Raw genomic sequence first — 18,947 nt, forward strand, 5'->3', positions numbered from 1 at the left:
TAAATATTCCAGTTGAAGCTTAAAGATCATCAGATTGGATTACAAGCCAAACCCAAACCATGTGATTGTTAAAGACACACATCTAAGGCCAAAAATATATAGAAGTTGAAATTTAAGGGATGGAAAAAATAATGTGATGCAAGTGCTAGTCAAAAGAAAGCCACCATAGTAATTTTAAAAAATAGAAAAAATAACTTTAGGGCAAAAGTTTTTGCACAAATAGAGGGTCACTTCATAGTGATCTTTAGCTAAAGATCTAGAATCATTATATCTCCCTAGTGAATTGAATATTTCCCCTAAAAAAATCTTAAAATATGGAAAGCAAAATTAACAGAATTACAGGGAGAAATCCAAATCATAGTGGGATATTTTTCATTTTCCTTTCTTAGTAACAGATAAAGGGAAAAATCAGTAGGATATAGAATATTAGAATAACATGATTAATAGATTTGACAGTAATAGACACTGCTCTCAAATCAAGACCTTGTTAGTCATCTCCTAATGCCAATGGAAGAATACAAATTTAGGATGTGATCTTTTTTCTTATCCATTCTTCCACTTGGAGCATACGTGCAAGCAAAGGCAGGAAAAAACCTTTAATACAGACCTGTTTTGACATCACAGAGGACACTAGTATGTTTTCAAGCTCATCTCCTGAATAAACACATTGTAAAATTAATTTCCATTCATCCCTAATCTTATCAGTTTGGTATTAGTACTAGATTATATTCTTTCCATTGCTTAATTTTGCAAATTGATTTTGAAAACAACTATATTATTGTCTATACTTATCACCCTTCTTGTTAGGACACAGAAATAAAAATAGTAATTTTTTAAAATAGCATCTTAGTTGTGTCAATCATCTTTTTTTGTTGTTGTTGTTGGTACTCTGTCACCCAGGCTGGTGTGCATTGGCACAATCTCTGTCCACTGCAACCTCTGCCTCCCAGGTTGAAGCGATTCTTCTGCCTCATCCTCCGAATAGCTAGGACTACAGGTGCATGCCACCATGCCCAGCTAATTTTTGTATTTTTAGTAGAGATGAGGTTTCACCATATTGACCAGGCTGGTCTCAAACTCCTGACCTCATGATCCACCTGCCTGGGCCTCCCAAAATGCTGGGATTACAGGCGTGAGCCACTGCGCCCAGCCAATTGTGTCAATCTTATGGGCAGTGTTGAGGGAACTGTTCAGGAGCTTCAAACTCACATTTTAAAACCTTTATGAGAACTTCTAATTTCAGATCAATTAGTGCTACATAAATATGCAAGATTACCATGAAAAAATAACTTTGGATTCACATGTAATCACCAGTCCCTTGCAAGTACTAAGTATTCTACAAATGAATGGTATATATTAAATGGGTGTCTCTACTATAAGAGACACTACCTTTGGGAAAACAGTACTGCCCATCTTAGGAGCCAGAGGGCTGGTATGTGACAACACTGGCAATGAGAAGGAGGATGGAGGGACATTTGATAGTATCTGTTTTTTTGAGACAGGGTCTTGCTTTGTCACTTAGGCTGGAGTGCAGTGGTGTGATCAGGGCTCACTACAGCCTTGACCTCCGGGACTCAAGGGATTCTCCTGCCTCAGCCTCCTGAGCATCTGGGACTACAGGCATATGCCACCATGCCTGGCTTTTTAATTTTTTTGTACCGAAGAGGGTCTTGCTCTGTTGCCCAGCCTGGTCTTAAACTCCTGGGCTCAAGCAATCCTCCTACCTCCCAAAGTGCTGGCATTACAGGCATGAGCCACTGTGCCCAAACAATAATTTCTTTTACGAAGGATTTGAAAAATCCCTCTTTAACCTTTCCCATACATGTTTGGTTAGTTGTTGACATAAGACCAATTTTCTTTTTTTGAGATGAAGTCTCATTCTGTTGCCCAGCCTGGAATGTAGTGGTGTGATCTCGGCTCACTGCAATTTCTGCCTCCCAGATTCAAGTGATTCTTTTGCCTCAGCTTCCCGAGTAGCTAGGATTATAGGTGTACACTGCCATGCCCAGTTAATTTTTGTATTTTTAGTAGAGTTGGGTTTTCACCATGTTGGTCAGGCTGGTCTCAAACTTCTGACCTTGTGATCCATCCGTCTCAGCCTCTCAAAGTGCTGGGATTACAGGTGTGAGCCACCGTGCCTGGCCTAAGACCAATTTTCTATATTTTGTTAAATAATTGCTTGTAATAAGCATTTTAAAAATATGAAAATGATTTTCTTCTTTAAAGAGTGAAACCAAGACTCAACCTGAAATACAGGTTTTACTGTGCCATAATCTTTATTACAATAGACATACCTCTCACTATCAATACCGTAATAAGTGAGGCAAAGACATTTTGCAAGAATTCCATTTATTGTGGATGCATTTTCACAATATATTTTTATCGCAGCGATCAATTATCAGTGAAAAATATCAAGTGTTTATAAAATTTTTAGGAATGGCAGATTCACAGAACATGCTAGTCGGCTTGCAGTTTTACCTCTTAAAGATAACAGAGAATTATAGTCAAACCAGTAAACAAGGAATTTACTTTTCAAAAGATTAAATCCAAACTGAACAAAATTCTACCCTAAAACTTACTCCATCCAAATATTGGAACAAAAGTCAAGAGTGATACATTCTCTTCTGAACTTAAGATTTTCTAGAAAAATATATAATAGTGATCAGGAGAAGCTCTTGTTCAAAAATACAACAAAGCGATGTTACTTTACCATAGGCCTTAATTGAAACTTTGATCCATTTCACTCCAATGATGGGAGTAAGTGCTACCTGGGGCACTTCTGTTTGTATATTCTAATTTAGCTTCTCGTAGACTTGTGCCTACTCTGTCATGAGTGTTTGACTTGTGCATTCTTTGTGGATTTCCTTCTTTTGGCCCAGGTTTGCTAAAGCTAGGAGATTCAACTGTTCTTTACAGACTTATGAGGAAAATAGACTTGGGAATGCAGGGGTCACTTCTCACGCCAGCCCTGCCCTAGTTAGCACTTCTGGAGGAATACTGTAGATAAGAAAATAGTTATTGGAGAGGCTCCCTCAGTGTGTTAGGAATTGAGACACACAATTTTGGTTAAGTACACTGAGGTATGAGTTTATATAACTTCACTAGATGTATCCAACTATACCAGAACATTTTGCCAGGACACTGGAGGACTCGTTCATTATCTACTGTGAAGAATAAAGACTTAGAGGCTGTAATAAGATTTGGATTGTGTGTATAAAAATCATGAGTTAAAAGAGACTTGGAGAAAAAAGTAAAACTAGTAGAAGTTACATATAACTTTGAAATTTCACCACTTTGTCAACTTATGACAAGTGCCAATGACAAATAAAGGTAGAAAAGCTTAATTTAAAAAAAGTTTCAGAGTATATAAAGATGAAAGTACTGTCATGACTTCAAAACACTGGGTTTTGCTCACTTCACTTCTCTGTTTCCAGACATTTAGCCAAAGTTATTTGTCTTTGTTTAGACTTATACATGGAATTGCAATCTGTACAATATTGTCACTAAATTTCTTGTCTTTTCATTTTAGAGACAAGATCTTATGACATATTGTGAGCTTCCTTGTTTTGAATAAGCAGGCTTTTAGCTTGATTGAGATGATAGCATTAATAAAATTCACACTGGACTTCAAGATTGCATTTAATTATAAACTAAATACTATGTCTTTTAGAAAATTTCAACTCCTTGTGACACTTCTAATCTCTTTTTTCCCCAATACTTTCTTCTTATAGGTCATCAGGCATTGAAAACATATTGATGCCTATCTGCCATATTTCTACTGGCAAATATGAAATATTAATATATTGTGATTTTTAAGTTTTCAAAAGCTGTGATATTGGCTAGTTACAATGACATGCTACTAAATATAATAGTCTAGCACATAAAAAAGCATTCTACCATTAGTGTGTTTGTATATGTGTATGCACAGACATACATAATTGAGTTATCTAAAATGTGGTTCAGGCTACTATCACTACTAAAGAAATCCACAAAACAACCGACCTAAAAAATCAGTACCACTGTCAGCTAACATAATAATGTAATTTAGATATGAATCAGCATGAAAAAAGTAATACCTTAACAATACATTTCCTTTTTTTTTTTTTTTAAGACAACCATTATTGCAGTATATCAAATCTGAAATGGGTTACTTTCAAAAAGTGTTACAATTGCCTACTAAGATAATTTCTTCCATGCTTTATTATAAAGTGCAGAAACAACATGACTTCTGTATTTATAAAAACAAAAACTACGGTTCATTTTTCTAGATACTGCACACATTCCGCAGGCAATTTTAAACTTGGATCTTGTTGACTTCAGATGTGGTTGGTGTATCACTGTTCAGACACAGAGTTATGATGATCAGTAGAAAAGTCTCTATTTCACAGCATGGGTTTCTTTAGAAACAGGCTCCTGTGCAAAGGCAGTACTTTTACCATGAACATCTCTAGACTGTGATTATTAAATATAGTGATAATATACATGGGTTTATTGGGATATTGAAAAATAAAATGAACCCAATTTAGTAAATCAACATAAATACAAAACAGAGCAAATTAGCTCTCTACAACTGAGCTTGTCCCGCGTCTTGAACTTGGGTTCTTTCTTGAACTGTTTCAAACCTGCCAAGAGAAAAGAACTTGAAATTGACAGCCTACAGTGCTTCAGGCAGATGGTTTTTGTAGTCAGAAGAAAAAGTTATAATAATATGGCAGGAATAAATATCTATGAAAGAGGATTATTGTTGGCATTCTATTCAAATATGATCTTTTATTTTTTTTTATTGTTTTATTTTTCTGAGATGAAATCTTGCTGTGTCACTTAGGCTGGAGTGCAGTTGTGTGATCTCAGCTCACTGCAACCTCTGCCTCCTGGGTTCAAGTGATTCTCCCACTTCAGCAACCTGAGTGGCTGGGGCTCACAGGCATGCACCACCACGCCTGGCTAAGTTTTGAATTTTTGGTAGAAACGGGGTTTCCTTATAAGTTGGCCAGGCTGGTCTCAAACTCCTAACCTTAAGCGATCTGCCTGCCTTGGCCTCCCAAAGTGCTGGGATTAGGTGTGAGCCACTGCACCCAGCTGGATCTCCTTTTATTTTATCCTTTCTTCTGCTGATTTTTTTTCACTTCCCTCTTCCTATCTTTCTCCTTTATGTTCTCTTTTCCTATCTTAACCTTTGGCCTCGTTCATAGCATTCAGAGTCAAGAAAGTTGCTTTTTTTTTTTCCATTTTTTAAACTCCATTTTAAGAGCCAAAAATCTACAGTGTGTACTCCAGGACAGGTACACGTGACTGAATAGCTCAGTTAGGGCCACATCAATGTATGATGGTGAAGGAGGATATGTTTATCTTCAGTTTTCTCTCATTTTTAATCTAGCAATCTATTTTCTCCCTCCTATTCTTACACCCCTACCCCTGAAACTTATCTGACCTATAGTCCCGTTCTTATATCATTCTCTCCCCCTCAGCTAGTTGCTAAAATTATTTGCTAAGCTATTAGTAGTAAAGTATTGTGAATTCAGATTTTCAAGTGTGTTCATTGTCTCCTTTCCTTTCCTTTCCTCCCTCCCTCCCTCTCTTCCCCCCTTCCTCTCCCCCTTCTCTCTCCCTCTCTCTCTCTCTCTCTCTCTCTCTCTCTCGTCTGGCTCTGTCACCCAGGCTGGAGTGCAGTGGCATGATCTCAGCTCACCGCAACCTCCATCTCCCAGGTTTAAGTGATTCTCTTGCCTCAGCCTCCCTAGTAGCTGGGACTACAGGTGTATAGTCCCAGCTAATTTTTGTATTTTTAGTAGAGACAGGGTTTCACCATATTAACCAGGCTGGTCTCAAACTCCTGACCTTGTGATTCACCCGCCTCAGCTTCCCGAAGTGCTGGGATTATAGGCGTGAGCCACCACACCCGGCCATTGTATTCATTTCTAAGGAATGACTGAGTAACAAAAAGTGTTTGACATTTTGGAGCAAAAGAGCTACCTAATCTGCTACCCCATAAACTCAGTTCTGTGTCTGGTGGTTATATTATTACTACTGTAGAAATAGTGGCATGTGAAAACTCACACTGTCACCCTCCTACCTTGTACTGCCCTGGTGCTACACAACTCCAGGGAGTACCATTCATGTATGTATGTGAGTGGTGTTCACTGAGTCTGACCATTCCACAGCATCTGTGCCCCACTTTCCAGAGCTCTGGCTAGAAGGAATGTTATCCAGAGACACTTCATTGGTGATGATGGTGTATGGCCAGCAGACATCCCTTTTTCAGACAGGAACTATATAAACACTGGGACTGCCATTCTGAGAGATCGGATACCTCTCAGAGGTCTGAGAGGACACCTTGTACTGTCAACGTTCCTCCCACTGTGATGTATGGAGAATGCCTTCCTGGGAACCATTTCATGGGTCTGGGCAATTTACATCAAATGGCTGACAAACCTGCAATGCGCTAATAGCATAGGCTACACTGGTCATAAAGGCATAGGTCAACAAGCTCATTCTCTGTTTAAAAAATTACAAAAAGGCCAGGCACAGTGGCTCACGCCTATAATCCCAGCACTTTGGGCGGCCGAGGCAGGTGGATCACGAGGTCAAGAGATCGAGACCATCCTGGCCAACACGGTGAATCCCTGTCTCTACTAAAAATACAAAAAAATTAGCTGGGCATGGTGGCGCGCGCCTGTAGTCCCAGCTACTTGGGAGGCTGAGGCAGGAGAATTGCTTGAACCTGGGAGGCAGAGGTTGCAGTGAGCCGAGGTCGTGCCACTGCACTCCAGCCTGGTGCCTGGTGATGGCGTGAGACTCTTGTCTCAAAAAAATAAAATAACAAAGAAAGTTCTTTCCTCCCCTGCCACCAGGAGAAAAGTATACAAGGAATTGAACGACTATACGTTTTCTCCTGACTATGTATCCTACAAGAAAGATATGACCATGTTCCCACCACTGTGGTGTATTGAGAATGTCTTACTGAGAACCTTCTGGGTTGCTTACGTTATGTGTATGACTGACAAACTAGCAATGCACTTTTCCTTTCGCCGTGTTCTGTACTGGTCTTTTAGACGCTGATGGCAAAGTATAGACTTTAGACGTGTGCAGGCAAAGTATAATGGTTAAGAATGCAGGCTCGCATCAGACTGCTGGAGTATCAACGCAGGTTATGCTACTTATTCGCTGTGTGACTTTGGGAAAGTTTCTTCATCTCTCAGCGCCTCGTTTTTCTCACAAAATAAGAATGATATGCTACTTACCTCACATGGTGACTGGAGGATCAAATGAGGTAATGGAGGGTAAGAAGGTAGAAGAGTGTCTGGCATATGGTGGGGTGCTCACTTAGTGCTAGTAGATTGTAATGTCATCATTACCAGCGGGCAGTTTTCATATGTTTAGCAATGACTTAGAAAGTGGAACTTATTTAAAAGTCACCTTAAGTAGAGAGGCTGGGCTAGTGGATTTTAATGGAATAAATGCATAATATGTAGCTAATGGTGAAGGTGGGGTACTATGTTTAAGCAGCTGCACCAGAACTAAGAGCATGTAGAAAACAGGAAAGGGAAGGCAATTCTCTCCCTGTAGTGAATTGTAGTGAGTCTCTAGTTGCCTTTGATGTGTTCTTTAGTCCTGTTTGCTTAAGAAGTGCTTCTGTTTAAATTAACCCGTAAGCAGCCTGTTGTAACCTTGCTTATGGTTGGTCTTCAGTTTCTCCCTTTTTAATTTTCTTTTATTGAAGGAGAAGACTAGGCCCATTACATGAAATGGGGAAAGGCAATAGTTGGGAGATGAATGAGCTCACTGTACCCAAAAAGGTCACATTTGTAGTCTGAGCATCATTTAGATGTTCTTCAGAGCCTCCTTTCTGAAGAATGACCAATCCTTTAAGACCAAAAGTGAAAGAGGAACACAATCGTTCTTAGTTATTTGTTTTCATAGGGTGGTAAATGGTTGCCTTACTTTTGAATATTATTTTAATTATGAATATTTTTTGCCTTACTTTGAGTATTATTTTAATTTTTTGCCATACCAACCCTGAGTCTTAGGCTGCTGGCAGTGGCAATAGAATCTAAAATGACTCCAGAAAGCAGCTTTGAAAACACTCAGGGAGACAGATGTGTTCCCCAAGGATCTTCAAATGACTGTGGCACCAAGCTAGGACCTTGTAAGGAAACGCAGACCATGGTATCCCATACAGCCTTCTGCTGCCAACGTTCCTACTGCTGTGGTGTATTGAGAATGTCTTACTGAGAACCATTCACGTGTTTGGGCAGTTTATGTTGTAGGACTGACGAACTTGCAATGCATTTTCCTTTCACTGTGTTATGTCCTGGTCTTTTAGATGCTGATGGGTATGCAGGCAAAGATCTGTAGGTCAGTGATATTTCTCATCTGACTCCAGGACATTATATGGCAGGGTACATCAGGAAAACAAACCTCTGAAATACTAGTCCTCCCAATAGATTACCTTAGTGGGGGAAGTGACCTTGTCCACAGATTGCTTTTCCCAGAGGTTCCGCTTGCCGGATACGTCTCCTGGTCTCAAGTCCTAATAAAGAGAAAGCAGAGAAACACTGACAGGTGGCCACTTATATTTTCTAGCCAGCTCTAAATAAATGGCCACATCTATTGTTTATTTGAATCAATTTGTTGTTTAATACACTTTACTCCAGTGACCTGAAATGCATAGAATTGAAAGGACCATCAGCTGTTGTTTGATATTTTTTTTTTTGAGATGGAGTCTTACTCTGTCGCCCAGGTTGGATTGGTGCAATCTTGGCTCACTGCAACCTCCGTCTCCTGGGTTCAAGCGATTCTCCTGCCTCAGCCTCCTGAGTAGCAGGAATTACAGGTGTTTGTGACCACACCCGGCTTTTTTTTTTTTTTTTTGTATTTTTAGTAGAGACGGGATTAGCTGTTGTTTGATTTTATATAAACCATGACGTGTCTTATGATATGGCCTTGCCCCTTACCAAGGACTTACTGTTTATTGATCAGTAAAAGTGAAACAGGAGCATGTTTAAAATAATGTAGCCACTTTTTAACTTTCTGCACTCTTGAAAGTCAGTAAAGCATAGGTTATTTAAAAATAATTAATTTGAGGTTTGATAAGCACTTCCTACCTGACAGGTGAACCCTTTCAGTACTCACCTCTTTTCCCCTGGCCCTTAATACTTTAGTGAACACCAGCCAATAGCCAACTGCCCACATGGCACTTCTCTGCCTAGGGACTTTCTCTGATTATAGATGCCAGTTTTGCCTGCCCAGGAGGCAGGTTGGAAAGTTCAGAGAGTTTTAATTAATTAATTAATTTATTTATTTTTTTGAGATGGAGTTTTGCTCTTGTTGCCCAGGCTGGAGTGCAATGGCACAATCTCGGCTCACTGCAACCTCTGCCTTCTGGGTTTAGGCGATTCTCCTACCTCAGCCTCCCAAGCAGCTGGGATTACAGGCACCCACCACCACACCTGGCTGATTTTTGTATTTTTAGTAGAGACAGGTTTTCGCCATGTTGGCCAGGCTGGTCTTGAACTCCTGACCTTGTGATCCACCTGCCTCGGCCTCCTAAAGTGTTGAGATTATAGGTGTGAGCCACTCTGCCCGGTCCAGAGAGTTATTATAACATCCCCAGGGGCAGTCCTCAATAGCTGACTGGCAAATGTTGGTGCAAAATTTTTCTCAGGCTCACGCTTGCCACAGCTCGGGTAACTCTGAAGTATGTGTTCTTTGGTGGCTTCCAGGATTTCCTCCGTGGGATTAAGGTTTAACAGCCCATGTGGGGACTTGCTTAATAACACTTTCTTTGCGGGCTGCCTTCTTCTCCCAAACCCAGTCCCTATAGTGTTTTCTTCACCTCCATGTAAACGACTTGCTCTGGAATCACTGTCTTGGGACTGGCTGCTGGGCAGCCCAAAAAAAGTCACTTTTCTAGCAGCACTTTCCTCACCCTAAAAATCATTTTGTGTCTCCTGAGGGGCAAGGGGGTAATTCAGAAGTGGATCAATAGAACCTGGCAAATAAAAACATGCATCACAAATTGAACCCATACGAGAAGTTGACAGTTGATGACATGTGTAAGAACATGTGGAAATCTTGGGACGGAAACGCTAAAATACCATCGATAACAGTTATATAGCTTAGAGTCTTTATTTACTACCTCATAATTAATTTCATTTGGATAAGGATCCAAATTTCTGTTTCCGTTTACTTTTCTTCCAGCATTTGCTTATATTAGTACTTGGCAAAAGATAGTTTGTAGAAAATAAATGTGCTTTACTGAAATAGTAATGCTTATCTTGGCAAACCCTTTTCTCAGGAGGAAGGCAAAGCTAACAGCAATTGCATTTACCCGTGGATACTGATCTAAATGGACATATTTCTGATAGATAGTATTGAGATTGTAACACTGAAAATGCACAGTTAAATGATACCATGTGAAGCATTTCAGATTCATCTAAACCTTACTGAGTTTCTGGATTTCCTCTGTGGCATGAATTCCTGATATTCTATTAGAGAGTTACACCTGTTTAACTTGGAGCCATTAAGCAACAAATCAGATTATTTTTGTAGAATTCCACGACATTTGCCAGCATAGGTAGATGCTGCCAAACTGTCTGGAAGACTGTTGTAAAATTTTGGAAACTATAATTAGGAACACGCTGATGGAAGCTCTGGAAGGCAGCTATTAACGCTTTATTTATTTGAATCATATGAGACAAATATTTTTCCCTCACATGCATGTTTGTCTACCTAAGCAAATGGACTGCACTTCCCATAAATCCTGCCGATGAATCTTTCAAGATCAGAGTTAAAGAGTTTAGAGTCCCTTTAAGAAATATTAACATCCGAGTTATAAGTTGGCATTTTAAATCAAAGGGGAAATATAAATGGAATTACCTGACCAGACTACATTTTAGAGAAAGACCCACTCCGGAAGAAGAGGGAGAAATGAAGGCAGGAGAAGCAGGTTTCCAATCAACCAGAGACCAAAGAGTGAGGAACAGAAGTTCAGCTGAGAAAGACATTGTTGGTTGTTTTTTTTTTAAACAAAAAGAAAGACAAATTAGCTTTTTAATGTTGTGTAACTTGTAGTTTAGACACAAAGAATAGACAAACCAGCTAAAACAGATATACTCAGAATTGAATTGCAGTTACAAAGTTACACTGAAATCCTATAAATTCTCCCCACAAATAGCAAGGGACATCCGAGTAGCAATCTGGTGTATTTACAACATTGATTTCATAGAACTTTCTTCCATCTGGTTCTCATTCAGGAAGCCATACTAGTCTACAAAATCTAATGGGAAGAAAGATCTCACTAAAATCTATACTAATTGCCATGTTCTTCTTTCCTTTTCTTCTCTATCCTCTAGAGGTGATCTAGCAAGTCACACACTAGTAGAAAAAGCAGGCAATGATTCTGTAATTTCTCTGCAATATCTTTTTTTTTTTTAATTTTTTTTTTTTTAGGAAGCTGTCAATAACCCCAGAACATGCTGTACGTTCTTGCTTGCTTGCTTGCTTGTTTGCTGTGGAAACCTGGAGATTGTTATACCTATCATAATAAATGAATTTTATCTTTTAAACCTCATTAGGATGTCATACAGATGATGGTAAACTCTTAAGTTGACAAGTTAAAGTGCTGATAAAAGAATGGGGGCAAGTTCTGGACCAAATTTATGAGTATAATCTGCTACAGAAATGAAAGATTGCAAATATCATAAATTTGCAAAAATTAGCATCTCCTCGCAATATTCCATACTTATCAAAGAGGGAAACAGATCTTTCTCTCCTTGTTATTTTGAGAGTTCCTCAGCGGGTCCATTGACCGTCTTGCTTTTTATATGTATGTTTTGGGGGAGAGGGTCCTTAGATTTTATTAGGTTTTCAAAGGGGTTCATAATTCAAAAAAGGTTGATAATCACTGGTCTGGAACCACAAAACTTATATACACTGCAATGGCTTTGTTTTGTTTTGTTTTTGAAAATAATTTCTACTCCTGATACCAGAGATTCTGGGAAAACTTGAGGCATTAAGGAGCACATAACTTTTGGGTATGGCCTCTTGTCTCAACAGTGTCCTTTTACAAACCCCTTTTCTTGTATCTATTGAGAGGGCAGGAATAGTTTTTTCAATGCATAAAGATTTTCTGATTGTCAATTGGGTTGACATTAGTTTATACTTCCTGTGAGTCTTTATGCAAAGAATCTCGGGGTATATATTAATTAAATGGTTCAAGGAGTTGTGCCCAAGAAGGATTTGTGAACCTTTTCATTTCTTCTTTTTTCTCTACCTTTTTTTTTTTTTTTTTTTGAGACGGAGTTTCGCTCTTGTTACCCAGGCTGGAGTGCAATGGCGCGATCTCGGCTCACCGCAACCTCCGCCTCCCAGGTTCAGGCAATTCTCCTGCCTCAGCCTCCTGAGTAGCTGGGATTACAGGCACACACCACCATGCCCAGCTAATTTTTTGTATTTTTAGTAGAGACGGGGTTTCACCATGTTGACCAGGATGGTCTTGATCTCTTGACCTCGTGATCCACCCGCCTCGGCCTCCCAAAGTGCTGGGATTACAGGTCTTTTTTCTTTTTAAATTGGAAAGTGATAAAATTTAGTGACTTTGGAGATTATATATGGCGCCAACGAATGCAATTAAATGGCATGTAGCCAATGGATACAATTAAACGCACAGAGGTCTAGGATTGGAAAGTTTTTCTTCTTCCTCTAGAATGTAGGATTATGACAGTGGACTCTCACCTTTTTTTTTTTTTATAACAAAGCTATAAAAGCAAACTTAACAGGGAAAGCTCAGCTATATACAGTGAGGAGCTTGATACATTTTCTTATAATGACAAATGCAAGGTAACTGTCATATACATTCAATGAAAGGTGAAAAGGAATGTACTTTTTAGCAAGATAGCTGCACTTCGTAAATTAAGAGAATTTTAGATTCTCAAAAACTTATCATTCATAACCAGTTTTTCTAGTTTCCAGTTTTATGACTTTCCTCAGGAGGTGTTGACAACACAATTAGACCAGTTATTTCAACAACTACCTAAGAACTGCATTTTTGTGCCAAGTTATAAAAATTAGGTAAATTGGAACATACAGGTTCACAATAGACAACATACATATTCTTTTGGGAATTTAGGGCTGGGTGCTCTTGATAAAGAAGTAGCCAAAATAATTTGACCTTTCGTTTTCAAATTCCTATCCAGAATTTATAGAATAGAAGCTAAACAAATAGACCAGTAAAGGGTCTAAATTTGAACTGCCTCAATATTCTGGCTGACTCCTCCTCTCAGGGTGTAGAGGTGATTATTTGGTTTCATTTTACCCTCTGAGTAACTGCAATGCAGCTTCTTAGAACTGTTGTAAATTTGAACACTTCTTTGTTATTCATGGGGAAAGCAAAGAACAGGGGCACTGTGATTCCTAGGTAAACAGACCAACTGATTTTCTTCCTCTGCTAGAAGCTGAGAGATCAAAGAAACTCAGAAAAACCTAATGGTACTTACAGAAGGTTTGGGAGCAGGTGACTTGTTTCCATCTGGGGTTTTGGTTAGCCATTCATTGATGCGGCTGGAAACGCCTACCTTCAAGCCAGCAGTTTCCTACAAAGAGGAATCATCCAAAATATTAAAGAACAAAGTTAACTACCTGGGAAGGAATTTTCAAGGCAAATTCAAAATATCATCTTAACACCTGATACTTACAGAATATGTTGTCCGGTTTTCTTTCCCTTATAACTCACCCTACTCTAACCCCAAGGGAGGACATTTCAGCTCAGGCACTTTAGAGAACAATGGCCAGGGCTTCCACGTAGGGCGACCTCACAAACACGTTCTCTCTGAGCCTGCTTTTGTGGTCATTGCAAAACAAAGTACACATTGCACCTTCTACACTGCTTTTTTTATTTACTAGTGTGATTCCTAAATTGAAATTGACATGCCAAAAAAATGTGCCCCTCTATACTCAAAAGACAAAAATCAGATGCTCACCTTATTTGGGGTGCCTGCTGCTGCAGCGGGGGATGAAAACACATTCCCTTTCTCCCACATGCTCTTGATGTTGCGTACTCCTTCAGCAGGAACAGGAAGGTCCGAGGCTGCCGGCTTTGTAGGTTTTGCACTTTTCGTTCCCTGAAATGTGTGAGTTATTTTTAGGACTGGTGCAAGAAGTTTGTTCTCACATAACTGTAGTGAGCTTGTCTTCCCCAACACTGTCATCTTAAAAATTCGTTGTGTAAACACCTTCACCAAAAATGACAGTGATAATTTCTGTTGTAAAACTGTGTCCTGATGACATATGTCCCTCAAAATGAACCCTCACAGCTAGATCAGAGGATCTTCCAAGAATGGAATATGGTTTCTGTGGGGACATCATTTATTGTGAAATTGATATTTTACTTTGTTTCTTCAACAGATTTTTTTTTTTTTGAGACAGGGTCTTGCTCCGTCACCTGGGCTGGAGTGCAGTGACACAATTTAAGGCTCACTGTAGTCATGACCTCCAGGCCTCAAGTGATCTTCCCACTTCAGCTTCCTGAGTAGCTGGAACCATAGGCTTCTCTCTATTTTGTAGAGAAGAAAATGAAAAAAATAGCCAGGCATAGTCCCCCTGTTGCTCAGGCTGGTTTTGAACTCCTGGGCTCAAGGTACCCTCCTGCCTTGGCCTCCCAAAGTGCTGTGACTACAGGCATGAGTCACCACACCTGGCCTCAACAATACTTCTTAAATGTCTACTGTATGCAGGGCACTTTGCTAGGCTCTGGGAGGCTGAGGCAGGAGAATCGTTTGATTCCTCCTGGGAGGCAGAGGTTGCAAAGAGCCAAGATCACGCCATTGCTCTCCGGCTTGGGCAAGAGTGAAACTCTGTCTCCAAAAAAAAAAAACACCACAGTTTTGTGAGCTGCAGGTGGCTTATATTTTAATAGAAAGGGAAGACAGTAACTAGTTATACAAGTATTTATTTCAGACTTTGCTAAATGCTATGAAAAATAATGAAGTGCCATAAAGCATGGCACACAACTGGGGGATAATACTTAGTTGGGGATACAAAGAAGGCTACTCTGAAGAAGTGACATTTAAACCCAGATCTGACAGAAGACTTGAAAGCGGAGAAGTAAACAGGAGGAGCAAACTCCATTCCGCGCAGAGGTAACAGCATGTACAAAAGCTCTGAGGCAGGAAAGTGCTAAAAGATGGAAAGACTGAGATACCCCTGCATGAGAAATATATTGGAAAGGAGGAAAAAATGGATATAAGTAAGAAAGAAGTGTATTCAAGACACTCTCCCGGCATTAATTAAGGCCATACCCCAAATGGCTCAAGTTTCTCTTCCAGTCCTGCTTTATGGCCTGCGCCTATGGTCAAGAAGGCACAGCCTTCTTGGATGAGTGACACCATTAGTGGCCATGGCATAAAGAACAGTCTCACTGGACTATGCAAAGTTTAAAGCCACAGTCTTGGTTTCATTACACCTATTAGTGCTATGACCAACTCAACCACAGAAAATAATGATCTGCAATCTGTTGTCTATTTTAGTGGACATTTAGTCTTGTAAATCACATCTTTAGTGTTAAGACTTGATTGTTCCTTTGATAAATCATCAGATGCCTCTCCTTATTTCCTCTTAGCATCTGTAAACTATTATATATGTATCTCCACTCTAGAGTGTAAAGGAGAAGAAAAAATCAAATCAAACTGATCCAATTACTTCATAGAAGATGGTCTAATGTACAAGAGGCTAAAACCATTGACTAAAGTCTATACAAAGAAGAAAAAAGCAGGACCACATCTTGATGATCCCTTTTGGTGCTTTGGTACTGGGAAATACCCATTTCCAAATAGAATAAAACCCCCAGATCAGTTGGGTGGGGGAAAAAAAAGGTGAAGTAGATAGACACATAAAACTGTGGTCCTTCAAATATAAAAATCTCAGTTTGAGATTGATGATGATTAAACTTGGGTTGGCTATCATCTTTATATTACATTATAGTACTACTTTTATTTGATAATAAGAGGTTTTTATAAACAACAGAGGATTAAGATTGTAAGAGACCTCTTCAAACCACATATAGGAACATATTTCCTAAGGAATTAGGGATATTGAAGACATAAATGTGAATGTATAAAAATTTTAGTTAAATACCAATCAACCCATTCATTAAAAAGTAACCTTTTCATTAAACAATATTCAGGCTGAAAGTAGAAAATAATTTATTTAAACTCATCTAAAATTTATCTTTATTATTGTATTTCTTAGAACTTAGAATTTCAAAGTGTAATAAAGCATCATTAATATTCTAACACTAGTAGGGGCTGGGTGCAGTGGCTCATGCCTGTTATCCCAGCACTTTGGGAGGCCGAGGCAGGTGGATCACTTGAGGTCAGGAGTTTGAGGCCAGCCTGGTCAATGGGGTGAAACTCTGTTTCTGCTAAATATACAAAAATTAGCTGAGTGTGGTGGTGGGCCTCTGTAATACCACCTACTCAGGAGGCTGAGGCAGGAGAATCACGTAAACCTGGGAGGCGGAGTTTTCAGTGAGCCAACATTGCACATTGCACTCCAGCCTGAGTGACACAGCGAGGGTACATCTCAAAAAAAAAAAAAAAAATGCTAGCACTACTGGGGCTATTGGACTTGATTACTGTCCTAAGTGTTTTTGTGGTCTTCTATGCAGTCAGAATCTATTTCTGTTCAGTGGGACCATAACGCTGAGGACAATTCTCACCTCAATTGCACTGGTATACTGCTCCAGTCTGCTGTCAATCTTGGAGACTACTGCTGCTTGATGAGTTGATTTGACACCACTGCTAAAAAAATAAACACAGACATATAAAAATATGAGAGAGAATCTTCCCATACATATGCTAGCTGATTAGCTCAATGGAACCATCAACCGTATTTACCTTTTCTGCACAGACTTATTCAAAAATTCTGCTCGCTCTTCTATCTAGGAATTGCAAAAGAAAATAAACCCAATTAATATTTCCAGCTTATAAACAGTGTTTCTCAGCCCAGGCCGATATCATCCTTGAACCTGGTAAATAAACATACGGGTTACTGTGCATAGCTCTGCTAGAAAGCAAAACTACATATAAGGTATTTGATAGTGAGATTTGGGGAATGAAGGTAAGACTGATACAGGGTTGAGACAATGTGTAAAAAAAAAAAATTACGTTTTCAAGGCAAAATAAAGACCAGACGGAAATGGAATAAAAATGCCTCTGAAAAAATATAAATAAATAATTAAAATTTAAGACTAACATAATCAGATGGGTGCTGTGGCTCACACCTATAATCCTAGCACTTTGGGAGGCCACAGCAGGCAAATTACTTGAGGTCAGGCAATCAAGACCAGCCTGGCCAACATGGTGAAACCCTGTCTCTACTAAAAAATACAAAAATTAGCTGGGCGTGGTGGCATGTGCCTGTAGCCCCAGCTACTTGGGAGGCTGAGATGGGAGAATTTATTGAACCCGGGAGGCAGAGATTGCAGTGAGCCAAGGTTGTGCCACTGCACTCCAGCCTGGGTGATAGAATGAGCATCTATCTCAACACAAACAAACAAAAACAAAAAACAAAACTTGCATAACTTTTTAAAAAATACACACTGTTGCCCTTTAGGGCATATTTACTACAGACATACTGTGCTATTTGAATAACAAAATTTTCTCATGATGTTTTAACTACAGATTTGGTATGTAACAGGATTGAGTAACTAGGAAATGTGAACTAGTCTCTTATTGCTTAACTTGATTTCCTAACTTGACAAGGGTCAATCATCAAGCTTATTGTTGAACTTAATTAGTGTTGGAATGTAAAAGATGTGATGCAGGTAGAGTGAGGATGGGGCACAGCTCATCGGCAATGGCTGAGGCTTCCCATGAAGACCCTCTTAGACCAAGTGTAAAATTAGGAAATAAGTCCAAAGAAACTGGGATGGACATAGAAAAAATGGGCAGTTCAGTGATCTTTGATGAATTCTTTTGTTGTTGTTAAGTTAGGAACATTTTGCTATAAATGAAGCTGCTAAATCAAACATTATATTTTACTGAAACTGTATCACTTAAATTTAGATGTTAGCAGTAAGCAAATATTTGTTGAATCCATGCCATACCTAACTCCAGACTAGAAATATTCTCTGCCACCCATCATTTATCAATACCATGAGCAAATATCTTCTTTGCTTAAAAGCACATGCAGGCTGAAAAATTCCATTTTCTTCCCTGTTCAGGGAAGCCAAGAAATATACTAGATTATAGTTGCCTTAGGCTAGTATGTTTGAGTAGCCCCTTGTCTCAGTGAGTTCCGGTTAATATGAGAAGTTACTATAGGCTGGGTGGCTTAAAACAAAAAACATTTCTTACATTTCTGGAGACTGGGAAGTCTAAGATTAGGTTGCCAGCATGGTTGGGTTCTGGTGAGAGCTCTCTTCATCGTTTGCAGATAGCATCTGCAAACTGCTGTGCTATCATATAGTGGAGGGTAGAGGGAGCAAGTAAGGTTCTGTGTCTCTTCTTACAAGGGCAATAATGCCATTAAGGGGGGCTCTACCCTCATGACCTAATTGTCTTCCAAAGGTCCCACCTCCTAATAACACTATATTTCAGGTTAGAATTTCAACATATGCATTTTGAGGGGACACACACGATTCTCTAAGATGTAAGGAGTTCTTTCTGACCCAGACTGGTCTGGGATTTGTGAGCAATTAATAAATATCACAGAGTTTTTTTTTAAAACATGCTTCATGCTTCCTCTCTAATATCAGTTGAATAACACTTTTATACATGTTAGTAAGAGCATTTCATTCTTTCCAATGATTTCCTACAAAGATTAAAGCAAACTCTTACTTAAAAAACTTTATACAAAAAAGTACTATAAGTAATGCTGAGTTTATGGGATATAAAAAAATCTATAAAGTAACTCTTATTTTTCTGATTTTAATTATAAACTTAGAAGTG

The 18,947-nt window shown here is 39.2% G+C and overlaps 1 protein-coding gene across 12 annotated transcripts in view; it reads right to left on the bottom strand.

Moving 5' to 3' along the window:
- Positions 1–2,338: 2,338 nt before the first annotated feature.
- The window catches only part of CALD1 (caldesmon 1), a 207,728-nt gene continuing 191,119 nt past the window's right edge, over positions 2,339–18,947 (bottom strand). For 5 of the 12 annotated variants that reach the window (XR_004268249.1, XR_004268248.1, XR_004268245.1 and 2 more), the window contains 7 exons: positions 16,893–16,936; positions 16,715–16,796; positions 13,980–14,120; positions 13,497–13,592; positions 10,879–10,993; positions 8,450–8,530; positions 2,339–4,622 (listed from right to left, as the gene is read on the bottom strand). Coding sequence is in view for 6 of the 12 variants with exons in the window: in XM_032275936.1 (XP_032131827.1) it covers positions 4,617–4,622; positions 8,450–8,530; positions 13,497–13,592; positions 13,980–14,120; positions 16,715–16,796; positions 16,893–16,936 (450 nt within the window). In the remaining 6 variants the exon portion in view is untranslated. The remainder of the gene's footprint in view (positions 4,623–8,449; positions 8,531–10,878; positions 10,994–13,496; positions 13,593–13,979; positions 14,121–16,714; positions 16,797–16,892; positions 16,937–18,947) is intronic. The other 7 variants (XM_032275936.1, XM_032275934.1, XM_032275935.1 and 4 more) reach the window with 3 other exon arrangements.

The sequence above is a fragment of the Sapajus apella genome, unplaced genomic scaffold (assembly GCF_009761245.1).
Source record: "Sapajus apella isolate SASKATOON/1434 unplaced genomic scaffold, GSC_monkey_1.0 scaffold7, whole genome shotgun sequence".
Taxonomy (NCBI): Eukaryota; Metazoa; Chordata; class Mammalia; order Primates; family Cebidae; genus Sapajus; species Sapajus apella.